Source organism: Calidris pugnax, unplaced genomic scaffold (genome assembly GCF_001431845.1).
Source record: "Calidris pugnax isolate Ruff unplaced genomic scaffold, ASM143184v1 scaffold8, whole genome shotgun sequence".
Lineage (NCBI taxonomy): Eukaryota > Metazoa > Chordata > Aves > Charadriiformes > Scolopacidae > Calidris > Calidris pugnax.
The window spans coordinates 1,661,724-1,676,276 of NW_015090830.1; the positions used below are offsets into that span (position 1 = coordinate 1,661,724).

At 43.5% G+C, this 14,553-nt stretch overlaps 1 protein-coding gene across 1 annotated transcript; it reads left to right on the plus strand.

The window, feature by feature from the left end:
• Positions 1–3,816: 3,816 nt before the first annotated feature.
• Positions 3,817–12,621, plus strand: LOC106887430 (chromosome unknown open reading frame, human C5orf49). The gene is made up of 3 exons (XM_014940940.1): positions 3,817–4,020; positions 7,859–7,975; positions 11,687–12,621. Exons 1-3 carry the CDS (start codon positions 3,829–3,831, stop codon positions 11,828–11,830), a joined length of 453 nt encoding a protein of 150 aa, XP_014796426.1. The 5' UTR covers positions 3,817–3,828; the 3' UTR covers positions 11,831–12,621.
• Positions 12,622–14,553: the final 1,932 nt, after the last annotated feature.

Below are 14,553 nucleotides of genomic sequence, written 5' to 3' on the forward strand. Positions count from 1 at the left end.
TACTCTACTTACCACGAGGGTTATTGGACAAGAATATTTGTCTGACTCAGTGAACTGGAATACCCATCCAGCAGATATGAGTCAGCATACAAATAATAACTGAAATTGTATCAGTTAGCCAGTTATCATTTTATAATTGTTTTTCAGTCATTAAAATAAAAATAATTCTAATTAATTGAAAAGCTTAATTCTCCAGTCCAGCAGTTGAAATTGTAGTCACAGGCCAACCAGGAAATGTTTACAATCTACAGACCAAGGCTCAGACATAATGAACGTGTAGATAATTATTTGAAACAACAGATATATTAAAATTAAAAAAAATTATAAGTAGCTAATGAACAAAAAAAAAAAAGCCCTGAAGACTGAAAAAGGTGAGCTGACTTCTACAGGTGATGATACAGAAAATGTCTGAAGAGCCTTCCTGTTTGGGACAGGTAGTCTGTCACTAATTCAGGGTCTGGAAGAACCAAGCGCTGGTGTGAAATGACTGGCTTGGACCACAGCTGTGGTAGTGGAAAGGGGACAGAGTTTTTGAGCCATTTTTGTTTCAGCCTCTTTTCCAAGGGCCATGGGATGCAGCATTTGCTGGCAAAGGCTGTCTCTCAGTCGTGGATCAGCTGAGAGTCAGGACCGTACAGCCATCGGACACATGTTGAGTGTCAAGCAGCAAGGACGGGAGATGAATTGCTAAGCTTTCATTTGAGGCTACCCATCTCAGCTCTAACTGACGCGAGTCTCAAGCAGGTACGTCAGCTTGTAGTAAGAAACCAGCCACTGTGTTTTTTTCAGCATTATTAAAGACCTGTCCAGTTATATGTCATCTGTCCTCTCGTGTCCATCCCGACTCCATCCCCTTGTCAAAGTCATCTCCATCCCATCCCCCTGGCCCCCTCACCTCATTACCATTTGCTCCACAAATTCCTTTTAGGAATTTTCTTGTGAAGTTACTCTATAAGCCAGTTTGACATTTCAGAACAGTGACCCTGCTTTTGAGACACCTTTTTGACTCTAAAAGTGCACATAAACATATTTGAAATTCAGGAACCTTAGCAGTGGAACCTGAGGGAGATATTGCTAATCCCTAAAAAGGCTGGCAATGGCACTTCTCCTTAACACGCTGAATTCAAAGCAACTTTTACCACTTTGGTCTCTGAGCTCAAGTGTATTTGAATGCTTTCTTATGACCATACAGATTAGAATTCCTCTCACAGCTGTTTTCATGTTAATATTTAAATTACTAGGGGAACAGACTGACCTCCCGTGCTACTCTATAACAGGACCGTACACTTAACAGTAGCATAATAGCTGTGTATGATATAAGTCTGGTTGTAACTGGAACAAAAATCCCCAGGGTATTCATATCCTGCTTCTGGGGAGCCTGCAAAAAGTGACCAGGAAGCAAAAGCCTTTGTAAGATTCAAATAGTTCTAAAGGGATTTATATCTTCATTGGGAAGGAAAAACAAACTGAAAACCATCGATTTAAGTTACTTCAAATGGTTGTTTTAGGACAAATCTGTTACAAGCATCCAGCAGTATTTCTGACAATCCAAATTGCATCCAGATAGTGCAATTCAATTAATGCCATCTTAAATGTTAATCAAAATGTGCTACCTGTGAACAGTAGAAGGAAAATTGGAGAGAAACATTTCAGATCTGACTTCAGAGCTCTTGCCTAGCTTAGTTGAGATTTCTGGGAAACAGTTTCTTGCGGCTCTATTTATAGCTGCAGCTTCAGCTGAGCTGCTTTTTATAAATGGGCTTGCTATCTCTTGGTGCTCGGACTAAACTACAAAAAAGCACTTGCACAGCAGCAAACGTGTCTCTGCGTAGGAAGTTGATGTAAGGCAGCTGTTGGATTTTCAGTTCCCTGCTCGCTTTCACTGCGCTAATTCGGCCCATGCTGCAGAAAGCAGAGGACCCTAATTGGTCGAGGGACGTTATTAGATAAAGCAGATGGGAATTGTCATGAACAATTTGAAAAAACACCCACCAAAGGCTGTAGAATATAAATATCTCCACACTGCACTTGCAAAGAAGCAAGAGGCTACATTTTTTGGTGTGTTAGTGATGGGAGAGCGGCAGCTATATAGTAGGGATGAGGCTTTTACACCTACTTTTGCAGTAGACCTGAATTACTGCATAGATCCATCATGCCCAAAAGAATTGGTTGCAAAAATCTCTGATACCCTGAATATTGGGTTTGTTCTTTGTTTTTTTTTAATAAATCTTGGATGTTCAGTAAAAATAAGATGCCTGGAAGAGAGCTGTTGTGAAAGAGCTTGCCAAAAGACACTAGTAGCAATAATAATAATAGCAATGCTATACTTGTGACATGTTAGTTCTACAACTGTGGTTGCAGAAAAGAAAGGTAAAACAAACCAAGCTCATCACAGATCCCCAGGTGGCACGGTAAGCGTAGTTATATGCATGTATTGAAGCAGGATAACCGTGAGGTGAAAGCGAAACCAGGCACCAGGTGCTACCACAGTAGAGCAGTTTTAGTCAATCTGTTATTAGAGATTTGCACTGGGGAGATGGTCACTTCCAATGCCCCCAACAGAAGTGTTTGTGAGAGACTTCCAGCCATGTTGCCTGTATAGCTGAATCTCCTGGTAAAACTTGTGCCCAAGGAGATGTGGGCCAAAGATGCCCCACATTCCCCAAGAGTCGGGATCCTCACTCTGGTGGGACTCCATATTTTGGTGTGGTTTTATTCAACCTCTCAACTTAAAAGGGGATTTCTAGATTAGCGCAAACAGCCACAGGATGAAGTCACTCCCGTTCGGCCAGGCTTTGCCCTAACATTCTTCCCCAGCTTCCAAGGATCAGGGAGCTGGCCGTGAGGGCACTGGAGCCCTGGGCTGGGCAGCTGGTCAGGCTGCCCGCTGAGATGGCCCTGAGGCCGCTGTTCAAACCTGGGCCCAAGCCTTTATCATGTGTGTGTGTCTGCCACTCCACACTGATGGGTTTATAGGATCACAGAAATGTAGTGGTTAGAAGGGACCTCCAGAGATCATCTAGTCCACTCCCCCTGTCAAAATAGGTTCACTTAGAGCCGGTTGGACAGGCACACATCCAGGCAGGTTTTGAACATCTTCAGAGAAGAGACTCCACAGCCTCTCTGGGCAGCCTGTTCCAGTGCTCTGCCACCCTCAAAGTAAAGAAGTTTTTCCTCATGTTCAGATGGAATTTCCTGTGTTCTAGTTTGTGTCTGTTGCCCCTTATCATGTCACTAGGCACCACTGAAAAGAGTCTTGACACCTGCCCTTCAGATACTTATAAACATTGATGGGATCCCCTCTCAGCCTTCTCCAGGCTGAACAGACCCAGGTCTCTCAGCCTTTCCTCATAAGAGACATGCTCCAGTCCCTTGGTCATCTCTGTGACCTTCTGCCCCACTCTTTCCAGTAGTTCCTTGTCTTTCTTGGACTGGGGAGCCCAGAACTGGACACAGTGCTCCAGATGTGGCCTCAACAGGGCAGAGCAGAGGGGGGAAATGACCTCCCTCGACCTGCTGGCCACACTCTTTGATGTGCGCCGGGAGACCACTGGCCTTGGCCACAAGGGCGCATTTTTGGCTCATGGTCAACTTGTCCAATTGTTTAACTAACATCGCTCTGTGGAAACATCCACAGCTCCCGCGGCCCTCCCCCTGGGCCTCGACCACCAGGGCCCAGCGGCGCCGCGGGGCTCGGTTCCTGTCAGGCCGCCTCAGGCTCCGGGTGGTTGCCGGGGAGGGGCCCGGTGTGTGGGGCTGGCGGCGCGCACCGGCCCCGCCCTTCGCCGCCGGCCGAGCGTTGCCGGGTAACAGCGGCCGCCCGGCAGCATGGCCTCCTCCGACCCGCCGGCCGCCCCGGGCCTCCCGGGGCCTGGAGAGTCGGGAGCGGCAGAGGAGGCGCTCGGCGGCGCGGCGGGAATGAGGCGGCGGCCTCCCCTCTCCGCCGTCTCTGTCTTCGGCCACGTCCCCGCCAGACGGGATGGGCCTCCGGAGCTCAGCTATTTCTACCGGGTGGCCAAGGTGAGGGAAGGGAGCGAGCCGGGGAGAGGCGGGGGGACTGGCCGGGCCCGGCGGGGTTGGAGGGATGGAGACTTTCCCCTGGGTTTCTCAGCAGCGTAACTACATTGTGCTCGGTCCCTGTGCAAGGGCTCGGCCCTCGTCCTGAGGGACCTGGTCAGGTGAGTATCTTGAAAAATCCTGTTAGTATTTCAAAACCCAGTGGAAATGGCGCCTGTTTGCTGCTAGGGAGGCTGTCTAATGCCTAAATAGAAAGGTTTAACTTCAGAGGCCTTTGAGAAGTGTTAACAGGTGTTTGGTACTTGTGGATGGGAAAATGAAGATAATGTCTTTCGCTGGATGGCAAGAGAAGGCAGAGACATGGTTTGCCAAGAGTTTAAGACCAACCAGATACATGGTGTCACCAAAATGTTAGACGTCTTCAGGGGGAGCACTAGGAAAGGCACCGTCTGTCCTAGGGTTGGATGCGGCACCCGTGTTTTTTCTGGTAACAGATGCTCTCGGGGATCCTTTAATAAGAAACTGCTCCATTTTCAGTAGAGAGAAAAGGTTTTCAATGTGCATTGTGTAAACTTTCCATATGCTGACCTGTGAAGAAACCTATTCTGTTTCTCTCCCCTTCAGTCTCTGACATGCAGTTGGTTTTAGGTATTTCAGCAGCAAAATCAAGAGAGTTATTCAAAAGAGTAACGTCAATATGTGTCTTGGTAACTGAACGCTTCTGAAGGTGTTGCACCGACAAATAACAAGTAGTAACTCGAGTAGACTTAGCAGAGAGCCTCATGCTCTGCTGCGTTATATCACCCTTTTCCCTCATTTTCTCTGTTCTCATATTTAAAATCAAAAATTAAAACATCTTACACCTTCAGCCTCAGCTGGGCTACACATCCTGGGTAGCAAACTTTTCTCTCTCTCTCTCAAAAGTCATGTGAGACATTGAACTTTGGGGCTTCCCCCTGCAAAAAAACCCCAAAACAAAACAAACCCTGTGAATCCCTTCCCCACCCTAGTGACTGGCTGCTGAACTTGAAGCGCTGAGCTGGGACAACTGGCCACTTGTGAGAGTCTGTGGGGGTATTGGCAAGGTGCAAACCACACACAGTGCTGAGCATTAAAGGAGCAGCAAAACAGTATTTTACAGGGTATTTTACTATGAGGGTGGTGGAGCACTGGAACAGGTTGCCCAGGGAGGTGGTTGAGGCCCCTTCCCTGGAGATATTCAAGGTGAGGCTCAACGAGGCCCTGGGCAACCTGGTCTAGTTGGGGGTGTCCCTGCTGACTGTGGGGAGGCCAGACTAGAAGACCTTTGGAGGTCTTTTCCGGCCTGGACCATTCTAAGATTCTATGAAAACTAGATTTCCAGCATTGACTGGGTGGCCCTGCTAAGAGACAGGTAGATTTGTAATTTCAGGCTCTTTCATGTTCCCCCTTCCCTTGGGAAAGTGCTCTGAGCCAAAGGTGAATGGGCACAGATGGTACCATGCTTAACAAAACATGGTAGAGAGAGCACAACGAAAGTAAGGCTAGGGCAGGTCAGAGGGCTGGGGGGGTGCACTTGGGGCTGGTGGAGCTCACAGTCTATTCAGTCTGCATGGAATTATTAACCATATGGTAGAATTTTTGCTCTACAATATAAAGTCTGCTTTCACACTCCTGATGACCTGGTTTGTGGAAAATGCTGCTCCAGTGGCATGGAAACAAAAAGTGATAACAGCTGTTGAATAGGTTTCTTCACAGCACAGGGCTTAGCCACAGGGGAGGGAACAGTTTCAATTCATTCTTCTGCACAATTAAGGAATTAAATGATTTGAAATTTTTTATTTTTACAAGAAGGAGAATTTCATTCCTTTTTGTAGCTTAAATAACCTAAAACCAACTCCTTGTCAGAGACTGAAGGGGAGAGAAACAGGGGAAAAATGTGCTCAGCACATGGCCAGAAGCAAGAAATTCCTGCCTTTAATCCCTTGGTTTACAGTTGCTCCCTCAATTCCTCGATTGCTTTACATAAGTTACTGTAGCTGGTTTGTGTGGTGTTTCCTCTTCTGTGACATGGAGAAGGGTATTACCTATTTTATGTGTGTCTGGAATATTAGCAAGTGTTTTCAAAGTGCTTACCTTTAGTAGCAGAACATGGGGGGTACCCACCCTGCGTGCAAATGTATTGTCTGCTCTGCGTGATTCACTTGCTCTGATGGGTTTAAGAAACAGCTCCCTGCCACCACCACCTAGGCCAACTAAGTCATCGTTTAACAACAAAGAGGGACAGCAGCAAAAATTCATCAATATATTGAGCACAGAAGTGTTGCCTCTACACACCTGGCAGATCTTAAACGGATCATCTGGGACAGGGCTAATTTTTAACATAACAGGCTGGCTACCTATCTGTGAGTTCCAGAAAGAGTGAATTGTCTGCTCTGACACAGGCATCAAGTAATGGACAAATAATGCCACGTGAATAAAAACACAGGATCAAATAACATTCCTGGTGGTGAGCACAAATTAGATGCTTACTAAAATTCTGAATTAAACTAGTAGCATGGGGAGGAAAGGAGAAGCAAGGAAGCACAGAAATAATAATAACAACAACAATATTATTATGATTAAGGTGAAAAATCAGATGTGGGATGCTCTTGAATGTGCCTGAAATTCTGTGAGGCTTGATTGTTTCTGAGAAATGAAGGGATGGATAGGTTAAATACCGAACCACCTCTCCTCTTGGCAGAACCAAGTAATGGAGATACCCTTCCAAATGAAGCCTGTGATTACGGTTGTGCTCTCTAACTCGCTGGTGCTCTTACCTGTGGTTTACTTTTAATGGAACCATTATAGCCACCTTGACCTGCCCTGACTTCACTATTTTTGGAGGATAGCATTGTAAATTGTAAGAGTCTAAATACAAGCGTTTTTCAAAGGCTAGATTTGGCACACTGTAAAATTAGAGGTAAAAAAAAATCCCAACAAAATGCACAATTTTTCAAATTTGTAGTCAGCTGTGCACAAAACCAATGATTGATTGACATGTTTACCAGAATGTGGACCTTTTAATGAAGTTCATTAACAAGAGACAACATATTTCAACAAGAATTTTGCTTTTCTTTCCTTGAAAATGTATTTTTGGTTTTGAAATTCCTTTGATTCTACTGGTGAGGACTTCTTGATTGGATTTCTCACATGCATTTGTTAGCAGATCAGATCTTTAATGTTGCTTATTTGGATGCAACTATGTCAACAGATACCATAAATACAATAATATTCTGGCTTGAGTGTGCTGTATTTACATGCATGCATACTACTGGATCACAGGATTACCACTGTGGCGTGTTTCTTAACTCTTCTCAATTCTGCTTTAATCAGAAGTTAAGTGGTGATTCCGTTGCAGGATACCTTTGTCTTTTTAATTACAAATGCATTCTGAAACTGCCTGCTTTTCTTTTACATTACAGTGCCAGATAATCTGAAAAATTTATGACCTTAAGAGAATATAAAGTTCAGAAGAGTAAAACAAACAAATAACAAACAAAGCAGTTACATTTCCAAAAGTTACAGCACATCTTAGGGAAAAATTGAGGTAGATTGCCACGAAGGAAATTCCAGAGCTGAACAGACTTGAAAAAGATACCAGACGCCATTAGATGTTTTTATTGCAGACTATTCCAAAGGAGGGACCCAAACTTGCTAATGGCAGCTCAGTAATATTACATTGCCATTCATCTAATGCTATGTATGCACTCTTATTAATTATTAAGTTTTAAGTTATTAAGTATTGATTCAACTACATGTATTCTGTAACCTTTAAAGTTAAGCAATACTGCAAATTAGCCATTTTTTCCCTTTTCTCAAGACAGGAGATGTTTCCACTTACGATTCCATTTTTAATAGACCAGAGGGTTACAACAAAAAACTTCACCGATGTGACAGAGAACATGCAAAGGGTCGTGGTCTTCACATTAATGAGGAGGTAACCCTTTGATAATTTCATAATTATCTTTGTTAAAGGTCTTTTATACTTTTTGACATGGGTGGAGACTATAGGCATTGTTTTACCCTTTGTAATGCAGCCTATATGGTATCAAAGGAATCGGAAGGAGGACACCATTGTCCTCAGCCTGGAGGTTTAGGAAAAAGCATTAGCCATTGAAGACACCTGAGTTAGCTCCTGCTCTTTGGCATCCTGTAGATTTCCAGGTGACAAGCCACATGCAAGTTAAAGCATGGGGAATGAAATACAGGCAGCAAAGCATACCCTCTGTTACAGACCTTCAGGGTCACTGAGAGTGACTTCTGAACTGTCTGTGCCCCTCGAGAGTTGCCGTTCAGGTGGTCCTGCAGCTGTTTCTGTGATGCTTGAAAGCTCTTCTCCCTGAGAGGACTGGATTTAGGGGCGCCGACTCAACCCCTGTCCTCTGACATCCACCCTCCCCATGCCACCATTTGGTGAGAGAGCCCGGCTCTCTGAAGCTGTTGAGTTTGTTACGCAAACTTACACGAGATTGCCCTGCAGGAAGGAAATTATTGGGAGCTTGTGCAAAGGAGGGGTCAATTAGAAAAGCACAGCCATGCCTGGAAAAGGCTGGGCAAAGCATTGAAGGCCAGCAGAACGTGGGTTTGGTGTGCAGCCTGATAGCTAAGAAAGTACGAAGCTATGTTTTTAAACATCTGCCTTGAAAACAGAAATACTATTATATATACATATATAGAAATAAGTATTTTTCCATGCAGCATCTGAATAATACACATACATACACAAGTGTGTGTACATATATATATTTATATATCTACATATACACATAGGCTGAGGCTATCAAAAACCAAATGAAGTACAACTTCTGTGTGTTAATGGCCTTAAAACCCCAGTGGGTTCATGGCATGGAAAGAGATGGATAGGCTAGGAATGGCTGCCTGTATTGGTGATTATATATGACAGAGATAGAAGAAGGAAGAGGGGTACAAAAGTTAAAATTACTGTAATTGCTATGTAATAAAACTGCTGCTATTTTGTGACAAAGGCCACTGCTTGTGATTTGTCTCACTAGCAGCTATACGTGCCAGGCAGCTCAGTGCACAGCCGTGATGCCCTTCAGCCCTAACAGACAGGGCAGGGAGTATTATGTGCTCCCAAAGGCATCCCAGGAGCGCCCCTTACCATCACCTGCTCGTGCCTAGTAACTCAACTGCAAATCTGCAGGAGGCCAAAAGCCATGTAAATGACCACTCCAATTAAAAATGAGCCTTTTTATCTAAACAAAACACAGCCAACCCCCCTCCCCCAATAGCAAGCCTAACCTCCAGTTGGGAAATTTGTGTCAAAACAGTTTTATCAATGCAGAGTAAAGGTTTTTACTGAGCTCTTGTGTCTTTTCCATATCAACAAAACCCACTTTCCTATCAGTTTGCTTCCTAAAGCAAATGTGTATGGGCCAGAATTCATACCAGCTCTGCTGGGCAGTGCACGTAAGGGACTCTGCCTGAACAGGTGTTCCTTAATCCAGCTCTTTAATTAGCATGGAGGCACATCAGACCCACAGCTGTTGAAAGTTACAACATGATCCTCCTGCACATGACGACACCCAACACTGACCTTGCCCATCATTAAGTGCAAGTCCCATAGTCAGCTCCTGCTCTTTAATTGCCTCAGTGGCCCTTGCAGAACTTTATATGATAAAACATTAAAAAAAAAAAGGCCACAATCAACATCTCTCTAGTACAGCACTGAAAGGAGACAGGCTGAATCCCCCACAGTACTTCCTTGAAGTGGGAAAAACCCAAACCACTAGACATAAGCTCTTCACTTGCTGCAGAGAGGCTGGCTGCACCCAGGGAACGCAGGAGCAGAGTGTCAGATGCCCGGTTTAGCCGCACGCAGCACAGTGGCTGCAGCAGAGTGTTTGCACGAGGCTGCCATTGCTGATTTCAAGTGTTAACAGCGCTAGAATTACACGCTGGGAAGGCGTGGAGCGGGATGCCTCCCGGCCAACTGTTGGAAAAGGGGAAATCTGCGGAATGCCGAACCCGCACAGATGAAATGCCACTGTGCACAGTCAGCACCGTGCTACCAAGGATGCTGAAAACTGAATCTTATTTATTTAAAGGGAACACAAAATAATGGAATTACATACTGCTGCCTATCGTTAGCACTGTAAGCCCTGTATCACTAGCAAAGCCTTTCTTGGTGGTACAAAGATTGAGTCATTTATCTTTTTCAGCATTTATCCACAACTGGAGGGGGGAGGAAATGGTTTTATTTTTTGCCTGCTACTCTTCTTGGCTTGATTTTTGTTCCAGTGGGGTTAACACTTGATGTACTGAATAGCTTTTAATGGGGTGGAGCAGGGTAGGCAGGAAAGGTAGGGGGAGAGTTGGGAGATGAATGGTTGTTTTGGAATGGCCTTTTCTGTTGGGTTTATTTTTAGTTTGGCTTGGTTTTGGGTTTGGTTTGTCTTCTTTTTTTTTTTTAAAAAAAAAAAAGAGTTTACAGCCTCTTCCCAAGCATCTCAGATCTACTTCTTTCCATGAGTCTGGAAATGTCTCCCAGCTGCCTGCCCTCCTATGAGACCCCTCAGGGCGGTGCTCCCACCTGCATCTCTGCAGGAAAGGGCTCGTGTGCTTTATGGGTTCTATCAGAAGTGCTAACATGGCTCAGACTCGTGTCTGTTGTAGCAAATAAGTCATTGTTTTGCACCTGAACTGTGGTGTGGCATCCGTGTTTTGATTCTCCTTGTAGTTATTATAAGATTAGGGAAACGCATTGGTGACCGAGACATACTGTGTTGGCCAGTGTGTAAGCATACAGGCAGCCTGATAAATCAGAGACCTTTGACTAGGGAAAGAAACACAAACAAATCCTGCCTTTCCCTTCTGACTCCAGAGCTCCCCGCTGCTGTAGCACAGGAAGGAACTGCAGATTGCAAATAGTGATTGCACAGTCACGTAAAGCGCAGTTTACTAAGAACTAGCTTAAAGTAATCTTTTATTGGTCAGGTTATTTTTCACCAAGTCCACTTCCTATCATTGCAGAGCAGTTATTTCTGTGTTCTTACAGCTATAAGCATTTTTAGTAAAACCTTTTGTTGTGCAAAAATACAGTAGTAGGTGCTTTATGCTGTTCAGAGAAAGCTTCCATGGATTAGCGGTTGCTCAGGGTTTTTCTTCAGGCTTTGCTTTTTTTCATGCGGTGCTTTCACTGAATTGTGCAAGTAGGGTAGGTGTTCCTGTAACAGGGGGCACAAATTAAATCCCTCCTATTTTTCAAATGAATCATGCAAGCCAGTGCACAGGAAAAATAAGAATGAAAATGGAATCTGTGCCACTTTCCAGTAAAATGGCATTTATTTTTCCAGTAATTCCATGGTAATCGCCTGTGTGTGTGTGTGCGCATGCGTGTGTGTGTGTGTAAAAAATTACCAGTCCACGGTAGCTCATGGCACAGCTCTGTATCTTATCATCTTGTCATCTAGTCATACATTCACAGTTTATTAATATACATAAAAAACTAGGTCAGGGTTGGAACAGTAAGAGTGCAGATCACTGCTAAATAAATACACAGCCATATAGCAGATGCTGTACAGTTCTGTCTGTTTTTTTGCCCCTGGCCACAGCACATTTAGCAACAGATAACTGCCAAGTATTCACTCTCTGATTTTCTTATAAGGAGATTTTTATATTTTCACAGGAAATGGCAAGACCTGTTGCTGTTTTGTCATCTTCAGAGTATGGGAGACACATAAATAAGCCCGTAGAGCAGGTGATCAGAGAACATGCAAGAATTAATCTGCTGGAGGCAGAATTCTACAGGAAAAATGGCATCACCTGGTGATTGGAAGAACCTTCTCCAAGCCTGGATCCATGTTAAATCTCTTGTACATGTCATTGCCAGAAACATCTATGTGGAAAAAAATCCACCTCACATCAAAAAGCAATATGGTGGTTTTGCTTTTTCCTCTACGTTTTAGTTAATGAGAATGATTTGGATTAAAACTAGGATGAAATAGCAGCAACTTTTCCTCATGCTAATTCAAATGCATGTCTTCTCCTTACAGTCTCAAAAGTCTAATGAAAAGTAGCATCCACCATTCTGTGATTCTATGATTTTAGGCAGCAATACGGTGGAAGTGAGACCTGTTGGATCAACAGCTGTCTCTCTGCGATTTTAGGCAGTGCTTCTGCATAACTCTTTACCGACTTACATTTAAGCAAGCTGCTTCTCAAGGTTATCAGTAGTCACTGACTTCTTAGGTCGTACAGTGTTGCTACAGAATTGCCAGTTGTCATTTTACTTGCACAACAGCTGAAACAGGGATTCAACACAGATTTTCCAAAATGGGCGAGTAAAGAAATGAGCTGACTTAGAGAAGTGCTTAGCAGTTTTGGTAGACCTCAAGTGGAAGTCAAGTTAACAGGAACTTCAGAGTGTTCAGCATTTAAATAGACAAAATCTGGGCTTAACTGATTTCAGACATCAATTTTGCTGGCTTTTGCTATATGAATGCTGTCTGAGGGATTGATCCGTTCAAGAGTGTCACAAGAAAAATCATCTCTGGTTCTGTATACAATGCTGAAAAAAAGAAGAAAAAAGAAGAAAGAAGAAAAAAAGAAGAAAGAAAGAAGAAAAAAAAAGGTAATACTAGCAGAACAAGCACTAAATAGTGTGGTAGAGAGGATGGAAAAGCACAAGGATTTGAGCAGGAGTCACTTAAAAGGCATATTTAGAGTAAATGTCTAAACCTGCTCAACTGCTCAAACATTTAGTGCCTTGTATTCTCACTGAATCCAGTACTAAAGTTTTAAGGCAATTTCAGGAGAAGGAATATCTCCTACAGGATACACATCAGTTTGGTTCTTGAGAGCCATCCATCCTGCTGTTGTTTAAAGCTGAGGCATATTGTTCAGAAAGGGACAACAGCCAGACTGATCACAGCAGAACAAGGACTGTAACTCCTCAGCTTTGACTGACACTGGAGTTCTGTCAGGTGACTTACACAAAGGAAACCTGTGTCATTGGTGAACACAGTGAGTCTCCTAGTGAAAAATAATGAAAACAACTTCTTAATCGAAGGCATGAATAAATAGTAAATTAGCCAATCAACAGCACTTGTTTGGCATGATGCGAGAAGCAGAGCAGACAGAGCAGCCCAATCTGAGGGGCGTTTGTTACTTTCATATATTCATGACCTGCAAGTTCCTCTATATTCAGTGAGCTAGGGGCAGTAACTGCTACATTCCTTTTCAACAATAAATACTTTGTTAAAGAAATCCAGCAGCATTAAATGAAAGGAATCATAGTAAGAACAAAGTGAGAAGGAAATGTTTTCTAACAATACCAAGATGCCTTTTCAAAAATCAGTATCAAGTGTATAACCAGTGAAGAATGAGATGGAATATGGCCATATTGTAGACAGGTTATTTTTAGTTCAGGACAGTCAGTACAAATTACTTCTTTCAAGTAGTCTTACTATATTTACAAACCATCTGTGTTTAAAAAACTACGGGAAATCGAATCTGCTTGGGAACACCACCACCTTCTGGTCTGTGTGAGAAATAAGCATCACCAATTCTCTTCTATCTTGGAGAAAGGCATGAGTCATCGACACCAGGATCAGTTTCCCTCTCTCATTTCTTTGCTTGTTTCACCCCTTTCTCTTTTGAGTCCCTTCTCACCCCTCCTCACTTCTGAAGGCTTTTCACAGACTATTCCTCCTACTACTTGTTTCTTATTCAGTTCTGAGTGGTTGACTTCTCCTGTCAGTGCTCAGTTAGTGAGGATTTCTTCTGTATTAGGGAGGAGTTCCCTATGGATGTCCCTTCATCCATCTGTAAAGCAACATGTTGACTCAAGTTCAGGCATGCTTGTTCCTGCTGAAGTGATTACTGGTTCCATTTCTTAATTCTGGCAGAAAGGTGGAACTGATACTCCTGCATGAAAAAGCACTGTGCAGGTCATACTTCTGTGTCAGACCTTCAGAGTATAGTAAGTATTTAGGCCAGAAGAGCAGCCTGTGAACTGAAGGAACTCCAGAGTGCATACATGACCCCATTTAGTCAGTTTAGAGAAAACTGCCACCAAAGACAATAATACAAATAATACATATCCAGAATATCAGGTGGCCCCCAGAGAGACAGCTGTGTAAGTCCACTGCCCTGTGGCAGCTGTTCTTTTACAAAGAAAGGTGCATCTTTTTATTAAAAGCTCTCTAATTTTTTGTAAGGCATTGCTATTTAGTGAACAGCACTCTGCATCTCTTTGAGAAATAAGCAAATAGTGCTTGTGCAACTACTGCAAATTTTAGTTTTCTGGAACACTTGGGAAATCACACAAACAGCTATGAGTAAATTGCACAATTTCTTTTTATAATGTCAAGAAAAGCCCTGATTGCTAGGTAGCGTGGCACTTCTGTACATTTAGCACCAGCCAGTATCCTTGAATAGTCACATCTGTCCATTTGCAGTTGTGAGTTAGAACCAGTGAAAATACAAAGGAGATGCAGCATTGGCTGTCTGGCACTTACATCTGCTAACTTATAATAAATATTGACACAAAAC

Coding starts and splice junctions, on each gene's coding strand:
- LOC106887430 (XM_014940940.1), top strand. CDS start 3,829: ATGGCCTCCTCCGACCCGCCGGCCGCCCCGGGCCTCCCGGGGCCTGGA. Junction 4,021..7,858: donor ATTTCTACCGGGTGGCCAAG/GTGAGGGAAGGG, acceptor CCTTTTCTCAAG/ACAGGAGATGTTTCCACTTA. Junction 7,976..11,686: donor GTCTTCACATTAATGAGGAG/GTAACCCTTTGA, acceptor ATATTTTCACAG/GAAATGGCAAGACCTGTTGC.